Source organism: Salvelinus alpinus, chromosome 7, assembly GCF_045679555.1.
Source record: "Salvelinus alpinus chromosome 7, SLU_Salpinus.1, whole genome shotgun sequence".
Taxonomy (NCBI): Eukaryota; Metazoa; Chordata; class Actinopteri; order Salmoniformes; family Salmonidae; genus Salvelinus; species Salvelinus alpinus.
Genome location: NC_092092.1, coordinates 45,993,104 through 46,009,616, shown reverse-complemented (window position 1 = coordinate 46,009,616; position 16,513 = coordinate 45,993,104). Strand labels below are relative to the sequence as shown.

General features: G+C 41.7%; 1 protein-coding gene across 2 annotated transcripts in view; it reads right to left on the bottom strand.

Annotated features, from left to right (window-relative positions):
• Positions 1–336: 336 nt before the first annotated feature.
• LOC139581088 (glycine receptor subunit alpha-4-like) overlaps positions 337–16,513 on the bottom strand; it is a 95,099-nt gene continuing 78,922 nt past the window's right edge. The window contains exons 6-10 of one of the 2 annotated variants that reach the window (XM_071410470.1): positions 15,279–15,416; positions 14,686–14,900; positions 13,588–13,737; positions 10,410–10,538; positions 337–6,746 (exon numbers count right to left, since the gene is read on the bottom strand). In XM_071410470.1, the coding sequence (XP_071266571.1) occupies positions 6,459–6,746; positions 10,410–10,538; positions 13,588–13,737; positions 14,686–14,900; positions 15,279–15,416 (920 nt within the window). In that variant the 3' untranslated portion in view covers positions 337–6,458. The remainder of the gene's footprint in view (positions 6,747–10,409; positions 10,539–13,587; positions 13,738–14,685; positions 14,901–15,278; positions 15,417–16,513) is intronic. The other variant, XM_071410471.1, reaches the window with a different exon arrangement.

Below are 16,513 nucleotides of genomic sequence, written 5' to 3'. Positions count from 1 at the left end.
GGATTCAGTCAGTGATGTTTCTTTGAAAAAAGTTGATGTGAGCTGTTCACATAATTTGTTTAATTTGCAAGGAGGAAAAGTTGTACAATTTAACGAAATAGTGTCGTCACTTTTCTATTTTGCACTTGCTTAATGGAATTTGGCCAACCGTTGGTGTACACTAATGGAAACTAATGGAAGACTATAACAGAAGCAATTGTCTATGATGCTGTAAATCTGTTGAGGAATTTCCTGACTATGTGTTTTGAAAGTCAGACTTGAATCTTCGGTGTATTACAGGTCTTTAATCTTCTGCCAAAAAAATATTTAGTGACAGAGGAACCAAAGCAATCGCTATTTCCTGGCAGAATATCCATTTATTCAAATGTTAGACAAAAAGAAATACTGTGCTGTGCAATCGACGAACAACTCTGTTTATGTACAGTTTATACATTTGTGTGTGTATATATATATATACACTACCGTTCAAAAGTACGGGTCACTTAGAAATGTCCTTGCTTTTGAAAGAAAAGCAAATTTTTTGTCCATTGAAATAACATCAAATTGATTACAAATACAGTGTAGACATTGTTAATGTTGTAAATGACTATTGTAGCTGGAAACGGCAGATTTTTTATGGAATATCTACATAGGCGTACAGAGGCCCATTATCAGTTTCAGAATAAAGGTCTTTGTTTCTGGCCATTTTGAGCGTGTAAACTGAACCCACAAATGCTGATGCTCCAGATACTCAGCTAGTCTAAAGAAGGCTAAAGAATGATCAACTTGGATTAGATAACACAACGTGCAATTGGAACACAGGAGTGATGGTTGCTGATAATGGGCCTCTGTACGCCTACATAGATATTCCACAAAAAATCTACCTTTTCCAGCTACAATATATTCCTGATCAATTTCATGTTATTTGAAGGACAAAAAATTTACTTTTCTTTCAAAAACAAGGACATTTCTAAATGACGCCAAACTTTTGAACGGTAGAGTATATATATAGTTGAAGTCGGAAGTTTACATGCACCTTAGCCAAATACATTTAAACTCAGTTTTTCACAATTCCTGACATTTATTCCTAGTAAAAATTCCCTGTCTTAGGTCAGTTAGAATCACCACTTTATTTTAAGATGGTGAAATGTCAGAACAATATTAGAGAGAATTATTTATTTCAGCTTTTATTTCTTTCATCACATTCCCAGTGGGCCAGAAGTTTACATACACTCAATTAGTATTTGGTAGCATTGCCTTTAAAATGTTTAACTTCGGTCAAACGTTTCGGGTAGCCTTCCACAAGTTTCGCACAAAAAGTTGGGTGAATTTTGGCTCATTCTTCCTGACAGAGCTGGTGTAACTAAGTCAGGTTTGTGACTATTATTATTTGACTATGCTGGTCATTTATGAACATTTGAACATCTTGGCCATGTTCTGTTATAATCTCCACAAGGCACAGCTAGAAGAGGACTGGCCACCCCTCATAGCCTGGTTCCTCTCTAGGTTTCTTCCTAGGTTTTGGCCTTTCTAGGGAGTTTTTCCTAGCCACTGTGCTTCTACACCTGCATTGCTTGCTGTTTGGGGTTTTAGACTGGGTTTCTTTGAAGCACTTTGAGATATCAGCTGCTGTAAGAAGGGATATATAAATACATTTGATTTGATTTGATTTGTAGGCCTCCCTGCTCACACACACTTTTTCTGTTCTGCCCACAAATTTTCTATAGGATTGAGGTCAGGGCTTTGTGATGGCCACTCCAATACCTTGACTTTGTTGTCCTTAAGCCATTTTGTCACAACTTTGGAAGTATGCTTGGGGTCATTGTCCATTTAGAAGACCCATTTGCGACCAAGCTTTAACTTCCTGACTTTTTTAAAAACATTTATTTAACGAGGCAAGTCAGTTAAGAACAAATTCTTATTTTCACATAATTTCCCCCCCTCATGATGCCATCTATTTTGTGAAGTGCACCAGTCCCTCCTGCAGCAAAGCACCCCAACAATATGATGATGCCACCCCCGTGCTTCACGGTTGGGATGGTGTTCTCCGGGCTTAAAATCCTCCCCCTTTTTCGTCCAACATAACAATAGTCATTATGGTCAAACACACTTCTGTTTTTGTTTCATCAGACCAGAGGACATTTCTCCAAAAAGTACGATCTTTGTCCCCATGTTCAGTTGCAAACCGTAGTCTTGATTTTTTTATGGTGGTTTTGGAGCACAGGCTTCTTCCTTGCTGAGCGGCCTTTCAGGTTATGTCGATATATATGCTCGTTTTACTGTGGATATAGATAATTTTCTACCTGTTTCCTCCAGCATCTTCACAAGGTCCTTTGCTGTTGTTCTGGGATTGATTTGCACTTTTCGCACCTTTTCGCACCAGAACGCGTCTCCTTCCTGAACGGTATGACGGCTGCGTGGTCCCATGGTGTTTATACTTGCGTACTATTGTTTGTGCAGATGAACGTGCTACCTTCAGGCGTTTGGAAATTGCTCCCAAGGATGAACCAGACTTGTGGAGGTCTACAATTGTTTTTCTGAGGACTTGGCTGATATCTTTTGATTTTCCCATGATGTCAAGCAAAGAGGCACTGTTTGAAGGTAGGCCTTGAATTACATCCACAGGTACACCTCCAATTGACTCAAATTATGTCAATTAGCCTATCAGAAGCTTCTAAAGCCATAACCACATTTTCTGGAATTTTCCAAGCTAAGGCACAGTCAACTTAGTGTATGTAAACTTCTGACCCACTGGAATTGTGATACAGTGAATTATAAGTGAAATAATCTGTCTGTAAACAATTGTTGACAAAATTACTTGTGTCATGCTCAAAGTAGATGTCCTTACCAACTCGCCAAAACTATAGTTTGTTCACAAGAAATTTGTGGAGTGGTTGAAAAACTAGTTTTAAGACTCCAACCTAAGTGTATGTAAACTTCCGAATTCAACTCTATATATACAGAACTTGTAAAAGTTTGGACACACCTACACATTCAAGTGTTTTTCTTTATTCTTGCAAATATCTACATTGTAGAATAATAGTGAAGACGTCAAAACTATGAAATAACACATTTGGAATCATGTTGTTACCAAGAAATAGATTTTAGATTATTCAAAGTAGCCACCCTTTGCCTTGATAACAGCTTTGCACACTTTTGGTATTCTGTTAACCAGCTTTCCTTGGAATGATTTTCCAACAGTCTTGAAGGTGTTCCCACATATGCTGAGCACTTGTTAGCTGCTTTTCCTTCACTCTGCGGTCCATCACTCTTCATCTTGGTCAAATAGCCCTTACACAGACTCGAAGTGTGTTGGGTCATTGTCCTGTTTAAAAACAAATGATAATCCCACTAAGCACAAACCAGATGTGATGGCATATCGCTGCAGAATGCTGCGTTAGTTATGCAGGTTAAGTGTGCCTTGAATTCTAAATAAATCACAGACAGTGTCACCAGCAATGCACCACCACACCATCACACCTCCTCCTCATTGCTTCACGGCGGGAACCACACATGTGGAGATCACCCTTTCACCTATTCTGCATCTCACAAAGACACAGCGGTTTGAACCAAAAATCTCAAGTTTGGAATCATCAAACCAAATGACAGATTTCCACTGGTCTAATGTCTATTGCTTGTGTTTCTTGGCCCAAACAAATCTCTTCTTCTTATTGTGTCCTTTAGTAGTGGTTTCTTTTCAGCCATTCAACCATGAAAGCCTGATTCACACAGTCTCCTTTGAACAGTTGACGTTGAGATGTGTCTGTTAGTTGAACTCTGAAGCATTTATTTGGGCTTCAATCTAAGATGCAGTTAATTGCCGATTTCTGAGGTTGGTAACTCTAAAGAACTTATCCTCTGCTACAGACGTTCCTTTCCTGTGCCGGTCCTCATGAAAGCCAGTTTCATCATAGAGCTTGATGGTTTTTGCGACTGCACTTGAAGAAACTTGCAAAGTTTTTGAAATGTTCCGTAATGACTAACCTTCATGTCTTAAAGTAATGACGGATTGTCGTTTCTCTTTGCTTTGTTTTTAGCTGTTCTTGCCATAATAAGGACTTGTTCTTTTACCAAATTGGGCTATCTTCTGTAACTTTTAACAAGGCACACCTTGCATTCCAGGTGACTACCTCATGAAGCTGGTTGATAAATGCCAAGAGTGTGCATAGCTGTCATCAAGGCAAAGGGTGACTACTTTGAAGAATCTCAAATATAAAATATATTTTGTTTTGTTTAACATGATTCCATATGTGTTATTTCATAGTTTTGATGTAGAAAATTGTAAAAATAAAGAAACACCCTTGAATGAGTAGGTTTGTCCAAACTTTTGACTGGTACTGTATGTATATATAAACACGAATACACAGTGCTTTTGGAAAGCATTCGGACTGTTTGACTTTTTCCATATTTTGTTACCTTACAGCCTTCTAAAATTGATTTAAATAATTGCTTTTACCCATCACTCTACAAACAATACCCCATAATGACAAAGTGAAAACTGGTTTTTAGAATTGTAAATTTATTGATAATGAAAAACAGAAATACCTTATTTACATAACTCTTCAGACCCTTTGCTATGAGACTCAAAATTTAGCTCAGCTGCATCCTGTTTTCACCGGTGGTAAAATCAATTGGTTAGACATGATTTGGAAAGGCACACACCTTTCTATATAAGGTCCCACAGTTGACAGTGCATGTCAGAGCAAAAACCAAGCCATGTGGTCAAAGGAATTGTCCGTAGAGCTCCGAGACAGGATTGTGTCGAGGCACAGATCTGAAGACGGGTACCAAAACATTTCTGCAGTATTAATGGTTCCCAAGAACACAGTGGCCTCCATCATTCTTAAATGGAAGAAGTTTGGAACCACCAAGACTCTTCATAGAGCTGGCTTCCCGGCGCAAACTGAGCAATGGTCACTGACAGCTCCAGAGTTCCTCTGTGGAGATGGGAGAACCTTCCAGAAGGACAACCATCGGGTAGTGGCCAGACGGAGGCCACTCCTCAGTAAACTGCACATGACAGAGGCATATAGACAGGTGTGTGCCTTTACAAATCATGTCCAATCAATTTAGTTTACCACAGGTGGACTCCAATTAAGTTGTAGAATCAGATGCAGTTGTGCTCAAGATTCTCTGGTCTGATGAAACCAAGATTGAACTCTTTGGCCTGAATGCCAAGCGTCACATCTGGAGGAAACCTTGCACCATTCCTACGGTGAAGCATGGTGGTGGCAGCATCATGCTGTGAGGATGTTTTTCAGCGACAAGGACTGGGAGACTAGTCAGGATCGAGGCAAAGATGAACTGAGCAAAGTACAGAGAGATCCTTGATGAAAACCAGAGCGCTCAGGACCTCAGACTGGGCAAAGGTTCCCACTCCAACAGGACAACAACCCTAAGCACACAGCCAAGACAATGCAGGAGTGGCTTCGGGACAAGTTTCTGAATGTCCTTGTGTGGCCCAGCCAGAGCCTGGACTTGAACCCGATCAAACATCTCTTTAGAGACCTGAAAATAGCTGTGCAGCGACACTCCCCATCCAACCTGATAGCGCTTGAGAGGATCTGCAGAGAAGAATGGGAGAAACTCCACAAAAACACGTGTGCCAAGCTTGTAGCGTCATACCAAGAAGACTCGAGGCTGTAATTGCTGCCATAGGTGCTTCAACAAAGCATTAAGTAAAGGGTCTGAATACTTATGTAAATGTATTTTTTCCGTTTTTAGTTTTTTATTTAAAAAAAATGTTTTTGTAAAAATCTGTTTTTGGTTTGTCATTATATGGTATTGTGTGTAGATTGATTAGGGAAAAAACGATTTAATACATTTTAGAATAAGGCTGTAACGTAACAAAATGTGGAAAAAGTCAAGGGGTCTGAATGCTTTCCGAATGCACTGTATATAATCTATTGTCATATGTAGTTTAAACAACATATCATCATCACCTCATTTAAATCCAGAAATATCAAATACCCCAATCCCTCCCTCACACCCCATTTGTTTGGCATTGTAAAGTTGTAAAAAAGCCTTTTAATATTTTTTTACATTCATTCAAAGATGCGTTGATTGGTAAAATTCAAGTCAGAAGTATCCATCCAGCCATGACTAATATTCCCTTGTGGTATCTGCCTTTAGCCATAGTTCAGAGTTCAGGCAGAAGTTCAAAGACTTGCATTATTATGTTTCTGCTGTAATCCAGTCAAAACAAGATGACTAAAATAAAAGAGAATGCAATAACAAACAGCACTCGAACACCAGTTTAAATTCACAGCTTCACTTTCTTTTCATACACACTTTCTCTGAAATCCTGAAGACGCACCTGAGCACAGAGTTTTTAGCATCAATGGCAACTGTTGCGAAGCATATGCCTCTGAAACACTTTTAATGTAGATCTGATAGGCAGTTTTGGTTGAAAGAAGAAGAAAAAAAAGAAAAGTAGCATGTAACAATTAGAAGTCGTGGGGAGTAGAGCAGAGAGCGTATTACAAATTTGCGTGGATGTCCTCGTGTCGCAGCACTTTGTAGGTAATCCAGTAGAAAATGTTGAAGAAGAGGAAGCTCAGAGGGAAGACTGCGCGGGATATCGTGTCGATGCGCTTGGCCCGGTCCACAAAGCGCTTGCGGATCGCCTCGCCATCGTACACGGTGGACACCGGCGGGGCGAAGATTGTGGCCCCTTCCACCGCCGTTCCGTCCTTGGTCTGCAGGTAGTGACCCAGTCCGTAGCCGCGGAAGTAAAACCCACGGCTGTCTCTCACCAGTTCCTCTTCCTGGGGAATGAAGCAAAAAGAAAGCACAAATTGGCTTCTCACGGTCAACTGGCATTAACTCATATTTCTTCCCAGTGGGTAATTTTCAGATGCAGGCATTTGGGGTGTAACGTAGCAAAAGGGCAACAGGGTGAGGGCATTACTTACTCAACTCAAAATGAAAAACACCAAGCATGTCTGGACTTAAAGTGCAACTCCCCCTAAAAACAACTTCTCATTTAGAAAACAGCCCATGTGGCATCAATATGAGTCATAACCATGTATTCTACTGTCAAAGTTTACTATAAAGTGTAATTTTGGTCATAAAGTCAGTCTCGTCCAAAACGGAGTTTTGTGAGAAATCACAACCTAAGTGAAGTTTTTTTTTTCTCCAATCCTGCCAACAGCTTGGCAGCTGCATGCGACCCAATCGTAATTCCGTGGTCAATTTCCATTGACTTTGGATATCCCCGTGGGGCTTGTTAGGGACCGTTGTTAAAATACACAATGTAATTTGTAAAAAAAAATATATATTTTAGCAGATGCTCTTATCCAGAGCGACTTACAGTTAGTGCATTTATCTTAAGATAGCTATGTGAGTCAACCACATATTACAGTCGTAGTAAGAACAGTTTTGACTGGGCTGAGCGGGAGCTGACCTCCCCTAGGGGTAGGATGGGCAACAGACAAGAGGTGGCAGACGCAAGCACCTGGGCAAGCATCATGGTCTTGTAGTGGATGCGAGCTTCGACTGGAAGTTAGTGGAGTGTGCGGGGGAGCGGGGTGGCATGAGAGAACTTGGGAAGGTTGAACACCAGGTTGGCTGCTGCGTTCTGGATAAATTCCAGGGTTTGATGGCACAAGCAGGGAGCCCAGCCAACAGAGAGCTGCAGTAGTCCAGAACGGGAGATGACAAGTGCCTGGATTAGGAGGTGTGCCGCTTCTTGTGTGAGGAAACGTTGTACTCCAGGGATATTGTAGATCAAGAACCTGAGTTGTCCACCGTGATGGAGAGGTCTTGGAGTGGGCATGCCTTACCCGGAAGGAAGTGCAGCTTTGTCTTGTTGAGGGTTAAGCTACTTGGGACAACATGTTAAAATTGGCTCCACATTTCAATGACTTAAAAAACTCAAACCAACTATAAATAGTAGAAATTAATATACAAATATTGAAAGTGTTTAATGAGAACTAAAAGGTGTACAACATGAAAATATTGTCTAATTTACATTGTGTAATTTATTGACGGTTCCTAACTAGCCCCGGAGATAGGCTATCTAACCAATTTTGCCAGCCGGCTGAAGCAAATTGGCAAAATAATTTGTCTAACTCTTCCCACCTGTGAACACACAAAAGAGACATCCACATCAAACCACACCCTGAAACCAATACCTGTTTCAATCCAATCATGGCCACTAGCGTTTCTTAATGAACCAAATCTAAAACGAAGCCAAATCCGGAAGTGCAGTCAGGCTTTAAGGGGAGAGCTATTTCCAGTATACTATGTTGTAATTTGCCTCGTGTCATGGATGATTTGTGAGAGATGGTGTTTAATCAATCCAGCGGTCTAAGTTCAAGTTTGTTCAGTCATCTGCCTTTCCGGAGTCTCTACACAGAGGGAGGGCAGCTGGAGAGGAACAGTACCATTAACGTGAAAAAAAATGTACCTCCATTTTGTCTTTGTAGGCTAAGGACACAGACTTTTTTTATCTAAACTTCTGAAATAATAGATTTATCAAGGTGCCGGATTGAAAAGTCAGGGTCCCGATAAAAACTCACAATGGGCATTATCAATGATGGATGGCGGGGCACTCTTTCCATGCAGAGTGAGATGCCATATTCACCATCTTTGTGGAGAATATTAACGGACATGTAGCTTAATGTTGACAGTCCTCTCACACCTTTAGAGATGCGCTTTGGCAGTGGAAGGTGGGATGTGGGTTATTAGTAGTCAGTGTTAAAGCAGTGAGTGAATTGACCCTCCCGGGTGTCTCTCTCCCTGACCCTTGGCAGGTCTTTTTGTAGTGATACAGCCTGAATTGAAAATGGATTAAATTGGGCATTTTTTTTGTCACTGGCCTATACACAATACCCCATAATATCAAAATGGAATGATGTTTTTCAAAATGTTTGCAAATGAATTCACAATTAAGAGCTGAAATGTCTAGTCAAAAAGTATTCAACTGACTTGTTATGGCACGCCTACATGAGTAAACATTTGCTTAACAAGTCACATAATAAGTTGCATGGACTCACTATATGTGAAATAATAGTATTTAACATTATTTTTAATGACTACCTCACAAACAATTGTCTATGAGGTCCCTCAGGCGAGCAGTGTATTTCAAACAGAGATTCAACCACAAAGACCAGGGAGGTTTTCCAATGCATCGCAAAGAAGGGCACCTATTAGTAGATGGATTAAAAAATAAAATAAACAGACATTGAATATCCCTTTTGATCATGGTGAAGTTATTAATTATACTTTTGATGGTTTATCAATAAACCCAGTAAAATTCAGTACAACACATTACTGAATAAAACTCTCCATATTTTCAAGCACAGTGGTGGCTGCATCATTTCATGGGTATGCTTGTAATCGTTAAGGACTGGGTAGTTTTTCAGGGTAAAAAAGAAATGGAGTGGAGCGAAGCACAGGGAAAATCCTAGAGGAAAACCTGGTTCAGTCTGCTTTCCACCAGACACTGGGAGATTAATTCACCTATCAGCAGGACAATAACATAAAACACAAGGCCAAATCTACACTGGAGTTGCTTACCAACAAGAAAGTGAATGTTCCTGACTGTCCGAGTTACAGGTTTGACTTAAATCTACTTGGAAATCAATGGTAAGACCTGAAAATGGTTGTCTAGCAATGATCAACAACCATTTTTTCAGAGCTTGAATAATTTTGAAAAGAGTAATGGGCAAATGAAAGCTCCTAGAGACTTACCCAGAAAGACTCACAGCTGTAATCACTGCCAAAGGTGCTCCTACAAAGTATTGACTCAGGGGTATGAATACTTATGTAAATTAGCTGTTTCAGTATTTTATTTTCAAATTCAAATTTTTAATTTGCTAAAATTAGTTTTCACTATGTCATTGGGTGAGAAAAAAAATATTTAATCAATTTTGAATTCAGGCTGTAACACGACAATATGTGGAATATGTCAAGTGGTATGGATACTTTCTGAATGAGGTATATTTTTAACTCGACAAAAAAGACCTTCAAGTACTAAGCGATCAGTACATGCCAACACCCTCAGAGCAGAGGATGTCCTGAAAAAGAGGAGTCTTTGTGCTTTCTTGAGAAGACAGGGAAGGTGACCCCCCCCCCCCCCCCCCCCCCGCCCGCCCGACGAGTACACACCTGGAGCACCACTTGACATATTCCACATATTGTCGTGTTACACCTACACACTTACATCAGACTTTAATTTAACGTTTAAAATTAGGATGGTGTGAAGGGCAGGAGCAGACCAGGGGGGAGGAGAGTGAGAAAGGTCAAAAGGGGCTTGTTTCAGTGCAAGACTTGCACTTGGTTGGGCAAGGGCAGAACATATTCGCTTTGGGAATCAGATGTGGTGGAGGACATTCGGTTTTGGGGGTCAACAGATTCAGTTTGAGTAGACAGAGGTGATGGAACATTCACTTTGGTGTCAGAGGTGATACAGTGGGTCAGTTTACCCTGGCACAGGCCCTGCAGTGCTGATTCAGGTTTCCGTGGTAGCTGGTGCTGATAGTGTTGTTGCCAGGCAGGTCGTTCACTTTCGTCTCTGACTCTACACTCGGCGGTTGATTGGCCAAGGCCATGGCCTCCGCAGGGAAAGGAGCAATACATAGATTGGAAAAATGTCATTTGATACCATGCTATTCTCTCTTTTAATACCAATCAGAAATTAGCTGCACATTGGATTGTGTACCTTTTTTCTCAGCGTTTGTCTATAATACAAGGGTCCTGAAAGAATGATATGCTGCAAAACGTAATTCCTAAGAAATGCTAATCTGCTTGTTGCTGAGTGCAGGAAATGCTATCTGCTTCATTCCAAATTCAGCAAAAGTACAGTACTTTCTTTGAGCCAAAAATAGACAAAAGATGTGGACATACAGTAGCAGTCAAATGTTTGGACACACCTACTCATTCAAGGTTTTTTCTTTATTTTTACTATTTTCTACATTGCAGAATAATAGTGAAGACATCAAAACGATGAAATAACACACATGGAATCATCTAGTAACCAAAAAAGTGTTAAACAAATCAAAATATATTTTATATTCGAGATTCTTCAAACTAGCCATCCTTTGCCTTGATAACAGCTTTGCACACTCTTGGCATTCTCTCAACCAGCCTCACGAGGAATGCTTTTCCAACAGTCTTGAAGGAGTTCCCACATATGCTGAGCACTTGTTAGCTGTTTTTCCTTCACTCTGCAGTCCAACTCATCCCATGCCATCTCAATTGAGTTGAGGTCGGGTGATTGTGGAGGCCAGGTCATCTGATGCAGCATTCCATAACTATCCTTGGTCAAATAGCCCTTACACAGCCTGGAGGTGTGTTTTGGGTCACTGTCCTGTTGAAAATTAAATGATAGTCCCACTAAGCGCAAACCAGATGTGATGGCGTATCACTGCAGAATGCTGTGGTAGGCATGCTGGTTAAGTGTGTCTTGAATTGTAAATAAATCACTGACAGTGTCACCAGCAAAGCACCCCCACACCATCACACCTCCTCCTCCATGTTTCACGGTGGGAACCACACATGCGGAGATCATCCGTTGACCTACTCTGCGTCTCACAAAGACACAGAGGTTGGAACCAAAAATCTCAAATTTGGACTCATCAAACCAAAGGACAAATTTCACCCAGTCTAATGTCCATTGCTTGTGTTTCTTGGCCCAAGCAAGTCTCTTCTTCTTATTGGTGTCCTTTAGTAGTGGTTTCTTTGCAGCAATTCAACTATGAAGGCCTGATTCACCCAGTCTCCTCTGAACAGTTGATGTTGAGATGTGTCTGTTACTTGAACTCTGTGAAGCATTTATTTTGGCTGCACTCTGAGGTGCAGGTAAGTCTAATGAACTTATCCTCTGCAGCAGACGTAACTCTGGGTCTTCCTATCCTGTGGCGGTCCTCATGAGAGCCAGTTTCATCATAGCGCTTGATGGTTTTTGCGACTGCACTTGAAGAAACTTCCAAAGTTCTTGAAATGTTCCGCATTGACTGACCTTCTGTCTTAAAGTAACGATGGACTGTGTTTCTCTTTGCTTATTTGAGCTGTTCTTGCCATAATAGGGATTTGGTCTTTTACCAAATAGAGCTATCTTCTGTATACCACCCCTACCCTGTCACAACACAATTGACTGGCTCAAACGCATTAAGACAGAAAGAAATTCCACAAATGAACTTTTAACAAGGCACAACTGTTAATTGAAATGCATTCAAGATGACTACCTCATGAAGCTGGTTGAGAGAATGCCAATAATGTGCAAAGCTGTCATCAAGGCAAAGGGTGTCAACTTTGAAGAATCTCAAATATAAAATATACAACACTTTTTTGGATATGCATGATTCCATATGTGTTATTTCATAGTTTTGATGTCTTCACTATTATTCTACAATGTAGAAAATAGTCAAAATAAAGAAAAACCCTTGAATGAGTAGGTGTGTCCAAACGTTTCACTGCTACTGTATAATATATCAAACATGGTGGTGCGGAACTAAATGTAAAACAAGCTATGCAGTTTAACCTTTAAATCAGAGAAGCACGCAGGGAAAACGTTAAAAGTACGATTCATCATCCACGGCTTTAACCAAGGGAATTACTGTAGCTCAGGAGGCTGAGGAAAATATCCTTGGGGAACTAAAGTAAGTTGGCTTTGCAAACACCGCAACTCATTTTCTTATACAGTAGATATAATGTAGTTTTATTTCCATCATGACGTAAGCTGTAGTGTATACAGTACACGTACATGGGAGCTTGGGTGTCAGGGTCTGACTGCCCTCTGTTGTTTTTCAACGCCAAGCTGAAGACCATGGAGGTACACTGGGTACTGATTAACCCTGGTCAGTCAGTGATGGTAGCTAGGTGTGCTCCATCAGCCCAAGGCCACGCTTCAATACCACCCTAGATGGATAATTCAGAAGCCAAATATCTTGACGGGAGTAATTGCCCTACTGATGTGGAGTTACTTCTTGCTCTCATGGAAAATCATTTCCACTCCTTTTATTGTATTCGAGTCCAGTAGACAGTCCACTAAATCTGTGAGATTTGTCTGCCCTTAGACAGTGGGAGCTTTAATAGTCTAGGAAAACAGCCCACCCATTTTGGACCACCGTTTAATGCGTTTTTTCAGACTCTGTTGTCTCTGCCCTTGAGAGTCAATTTTCTGTTTCGCTAAAGGGTCTCCCATCTGGTAATTTGTGCTCAGTAGCATTACCGCTCTCCATTCTCTACAAGTGGCTACATGGTGGATTGGTTAGTTTGGCTGGATAGTAATACTTCAGATCAGCAATATTTTACTCCTCCTAAGCTCTTGTTCAGCCATAAAAACCCCTATTTTACTCTCCCAGAGTTCCAGTGATGCGAGGCTGGAGGACAGGTTTAGCCTGTGTTACAGACCAGGTTAATGGTGTGATGAGGGGAGCAGAGGGCACATGGACATCTGTGCAGGTCAGTCCTCACCGTGGAAATGAGCTGAGCCTGAAACGAGCTGCATCTTCCTCATGTAAAGTGACGGCCAGCTGTAGTGTGTTGCTGTTGTCAGTCTCTGAATATACAGCGGCGCACAATAACAAGGTCTGTAAGTCAGTGTGGTAGAAAGTGACAGGTGTGTTTGTCCAGTGTGTGTGTCGGGCGATTTACACTCACTATTCTTTGCCGCCGCCGCTTCTTCCTCAGCCTGATAAACTCCTTGTGTTGCCGCGAGACAAAGTTGACTGCCGCATACTCGAGCAGCGCAGCGAACACGAACAGCAGGCACACGGCCATCCAGATGTCAATGGCCTTCACGTAGGACACCTGGCGGGGAGGGGCACACAAGGTCACCGGGTCATCAATAGCGAATCAATGGAGGCGTTGGTGGGCATAATTAGGGGGAAATGGCATACTGACACTGCCCTAAACATGCAGACTATATTTTAGTCATTTAGCAGACGCTCTCATCCAGAGAGACTTATAATAGTGAGTGCATACATTTTTTTATCGTTTTTTCATACTGGTCCCCTGTGGGAATCGATCTCACAACCCTGGCGCTGCTCTACCAACTGAGCAACACAGGACTAGTAAGCCTTGTCTTCAGAATGGCCCAAAGTTGTAAAGGGAGTCAATAAGATGCAGGCAGATGCATCAGATTCACATAGACTCATACATCAGCCAGGGAACGTCAACTCTGCTCTGTTCATGAACACGTTAACGTCAAAACATGTCAAACTCAAGTTTGAAATTCCAGTTAAGTTCACTCCATAGTAATATTTTGCCAGCTACCTGTCTAGACATGGCCTAACTACTCTATCTATATTGGCTATTCCAGTCTAACAAACCTAGAGGCCTAGCATGTGAGGCAGCAGCTACTTATCCAGTTAAGGTACATGCACATGTGCGTCATGCCAAGCATTGCAGATGCTAGAAGTAATTGGTTATGAACTGGACCATTACATTGCATTCCGTTGATCTGGCAGGTGACAATAACCAGGTGCCAGCCCATTAAAGTGACATCTGAAATAGCCAATCAGCATTGGGAGAGGAGTCATATGATTAAATTGAAACAATTTGAAACATTCTGTCCACCAATGCTAACAGTTCCTACAAGCTTTGCGTTGACAGTCACGCTTCATGTGAATAGTGTTTCCACGCCTTGCAAAATTAGCACTGATAGCACTTACTAGACTCGCTATCCATCATCCTGCTTACTTGCCTTACTTTTTAACACTACATCCCTGGTGTTGGTAGAGCGTTATCTATGCTCACCTTGGGTAGAGAGGCCCGGGACCCAGAGCTCTGGGTGGTCATGGTGAGCACGGTGGTGATGCCCAGGCCCACTCTAGCCGGGGCAGCATCCATGTTGATCCAGAAGGAGACCCAGGACAGGATGACGATGAGCAGGCTAGGGATGTACATCTGGATCAGGTAGTAGCCCATCTGTCTCTCCAGGTGGAACTTAACCTCGATGCAGGTGAATTTACCTGCCACCATAACCGATAGAATTGGCAAATACTTATGTCAGTCTTTTGGGAAATTCTGTAGCATTTACGTGTTTTTCGTGTGTAGGTTGGAAAAGTTGCCACTGGTCCATGGAGTTCAGATCATATGTTGAGAAGGAAGTTGCTGCTACTCCATTGAGCACTTAATTTGCTTTTTCTCATGTACATTTATCAATGATTCTGCAGCATCTAGCACTTTTAATCATTCTGCAGAAAGCACCAGCTTTCTCATCAAGTTATGCTCTGAACTCTTTTCTTAAACATGGATTCAATCCCCAAACCCCAAAGCTCCATACTGCCATTTATGTTCCATTCAGAAAAACAATGTGCTCTTCCACTGAAGTTCCACCAAGGTCCCACCTGTGTTGTAGTGCTTGGTACAGTAGCCCAGATCCTGCTCATCTTTCAGCACGAACTGAGGGAGTGTCAGATCATCAGCCACCTGCACCGGGTTCTCTGCCAACCACTCGAAGATCAGATCATTCATGGTATACCCAACTACAGAGAGAGAAAGAGATAAGATTAGGGTGGGAGAGACACAGGAGGGAGGGTGAAAGAGAAAGAGAGAGCGAGAGAGTGGGGGAGAGAAGATGAGAAACTGAGAGAGAGGTCCAAAGGGAAAGATATGGAGAGAGGGATAGAGTTGAGAAAGGGAGAGACGGGGAGTGCTGCAGAGAGAAAGACAGGTGTAAAGGAAGAGAGGGTGAGAGATGGCGAGGGAGAGAGTGAGTGATGGGGAGTAAACAGGGTGGCTTCCCTCAGTCCAGCTGCCATTCCCATCTCCCTCCCCGCCTGTTTGTCATGATAAAGGTCATAAGCCAAAGTGGCAGACCAGTGGCTTGAAGATCAAACATGAAGGGTGAATGTGAGGTGCATGCCTCAACAACAGCGGGAGCTGATGGCTTAATGGATGCAGGGTTGCCCTTGCATTCACTTACACGTGTTTGCGCCACCAAAGACCCGCAAAGCCTGTCAGCTGTGTAAGGACACATACATCACAGTAGACCAAGCAGCCATACGTGACTACTGAAGACTAGACTGTAATTGCTTTGAGTACCAGTCAAAAAGTTTTAACACACCTCATTCCGTTTTTCTTTAGTTTTCTATTTTCTACATAGTAGAATAATAGTGAAGACATCAAAACTATAAAACAATGCATATGGAATCATGTAGAAACCAAAAAAGTGTTAAACAAATCATAATATATTTTATTTTTGAGAGTCTTTTGGAATGGATTTCAATTAACAGGTGTGCCTTGTTAAAAGTTAATTTTAATGTGTTTGAACCAATCAGTTGTGTCGTGACAAGGTAGGGGTGGTATACAGAACATAGCTGTATTTGGTAAAAGACCAAGTCCATATTATGGCAAGAACAGCTCAAATAAGCAAAAAGAAACGACAGTCCATCATTACTTTAAGACATGAAGGTCAGTCAAGTTTCTTCAAGTGCAGTCGCAAAAACCATCAAACACTATGATGAAACGGAATGTCATGAGGACCGCCACAGGAAAGGTTGACCCAGATTTACCTCTGCTGCAGAGAATAAGTTCATTAGAGTTACCAACCTCAGGAAGTGCAGCCCACATAAATGTTTCA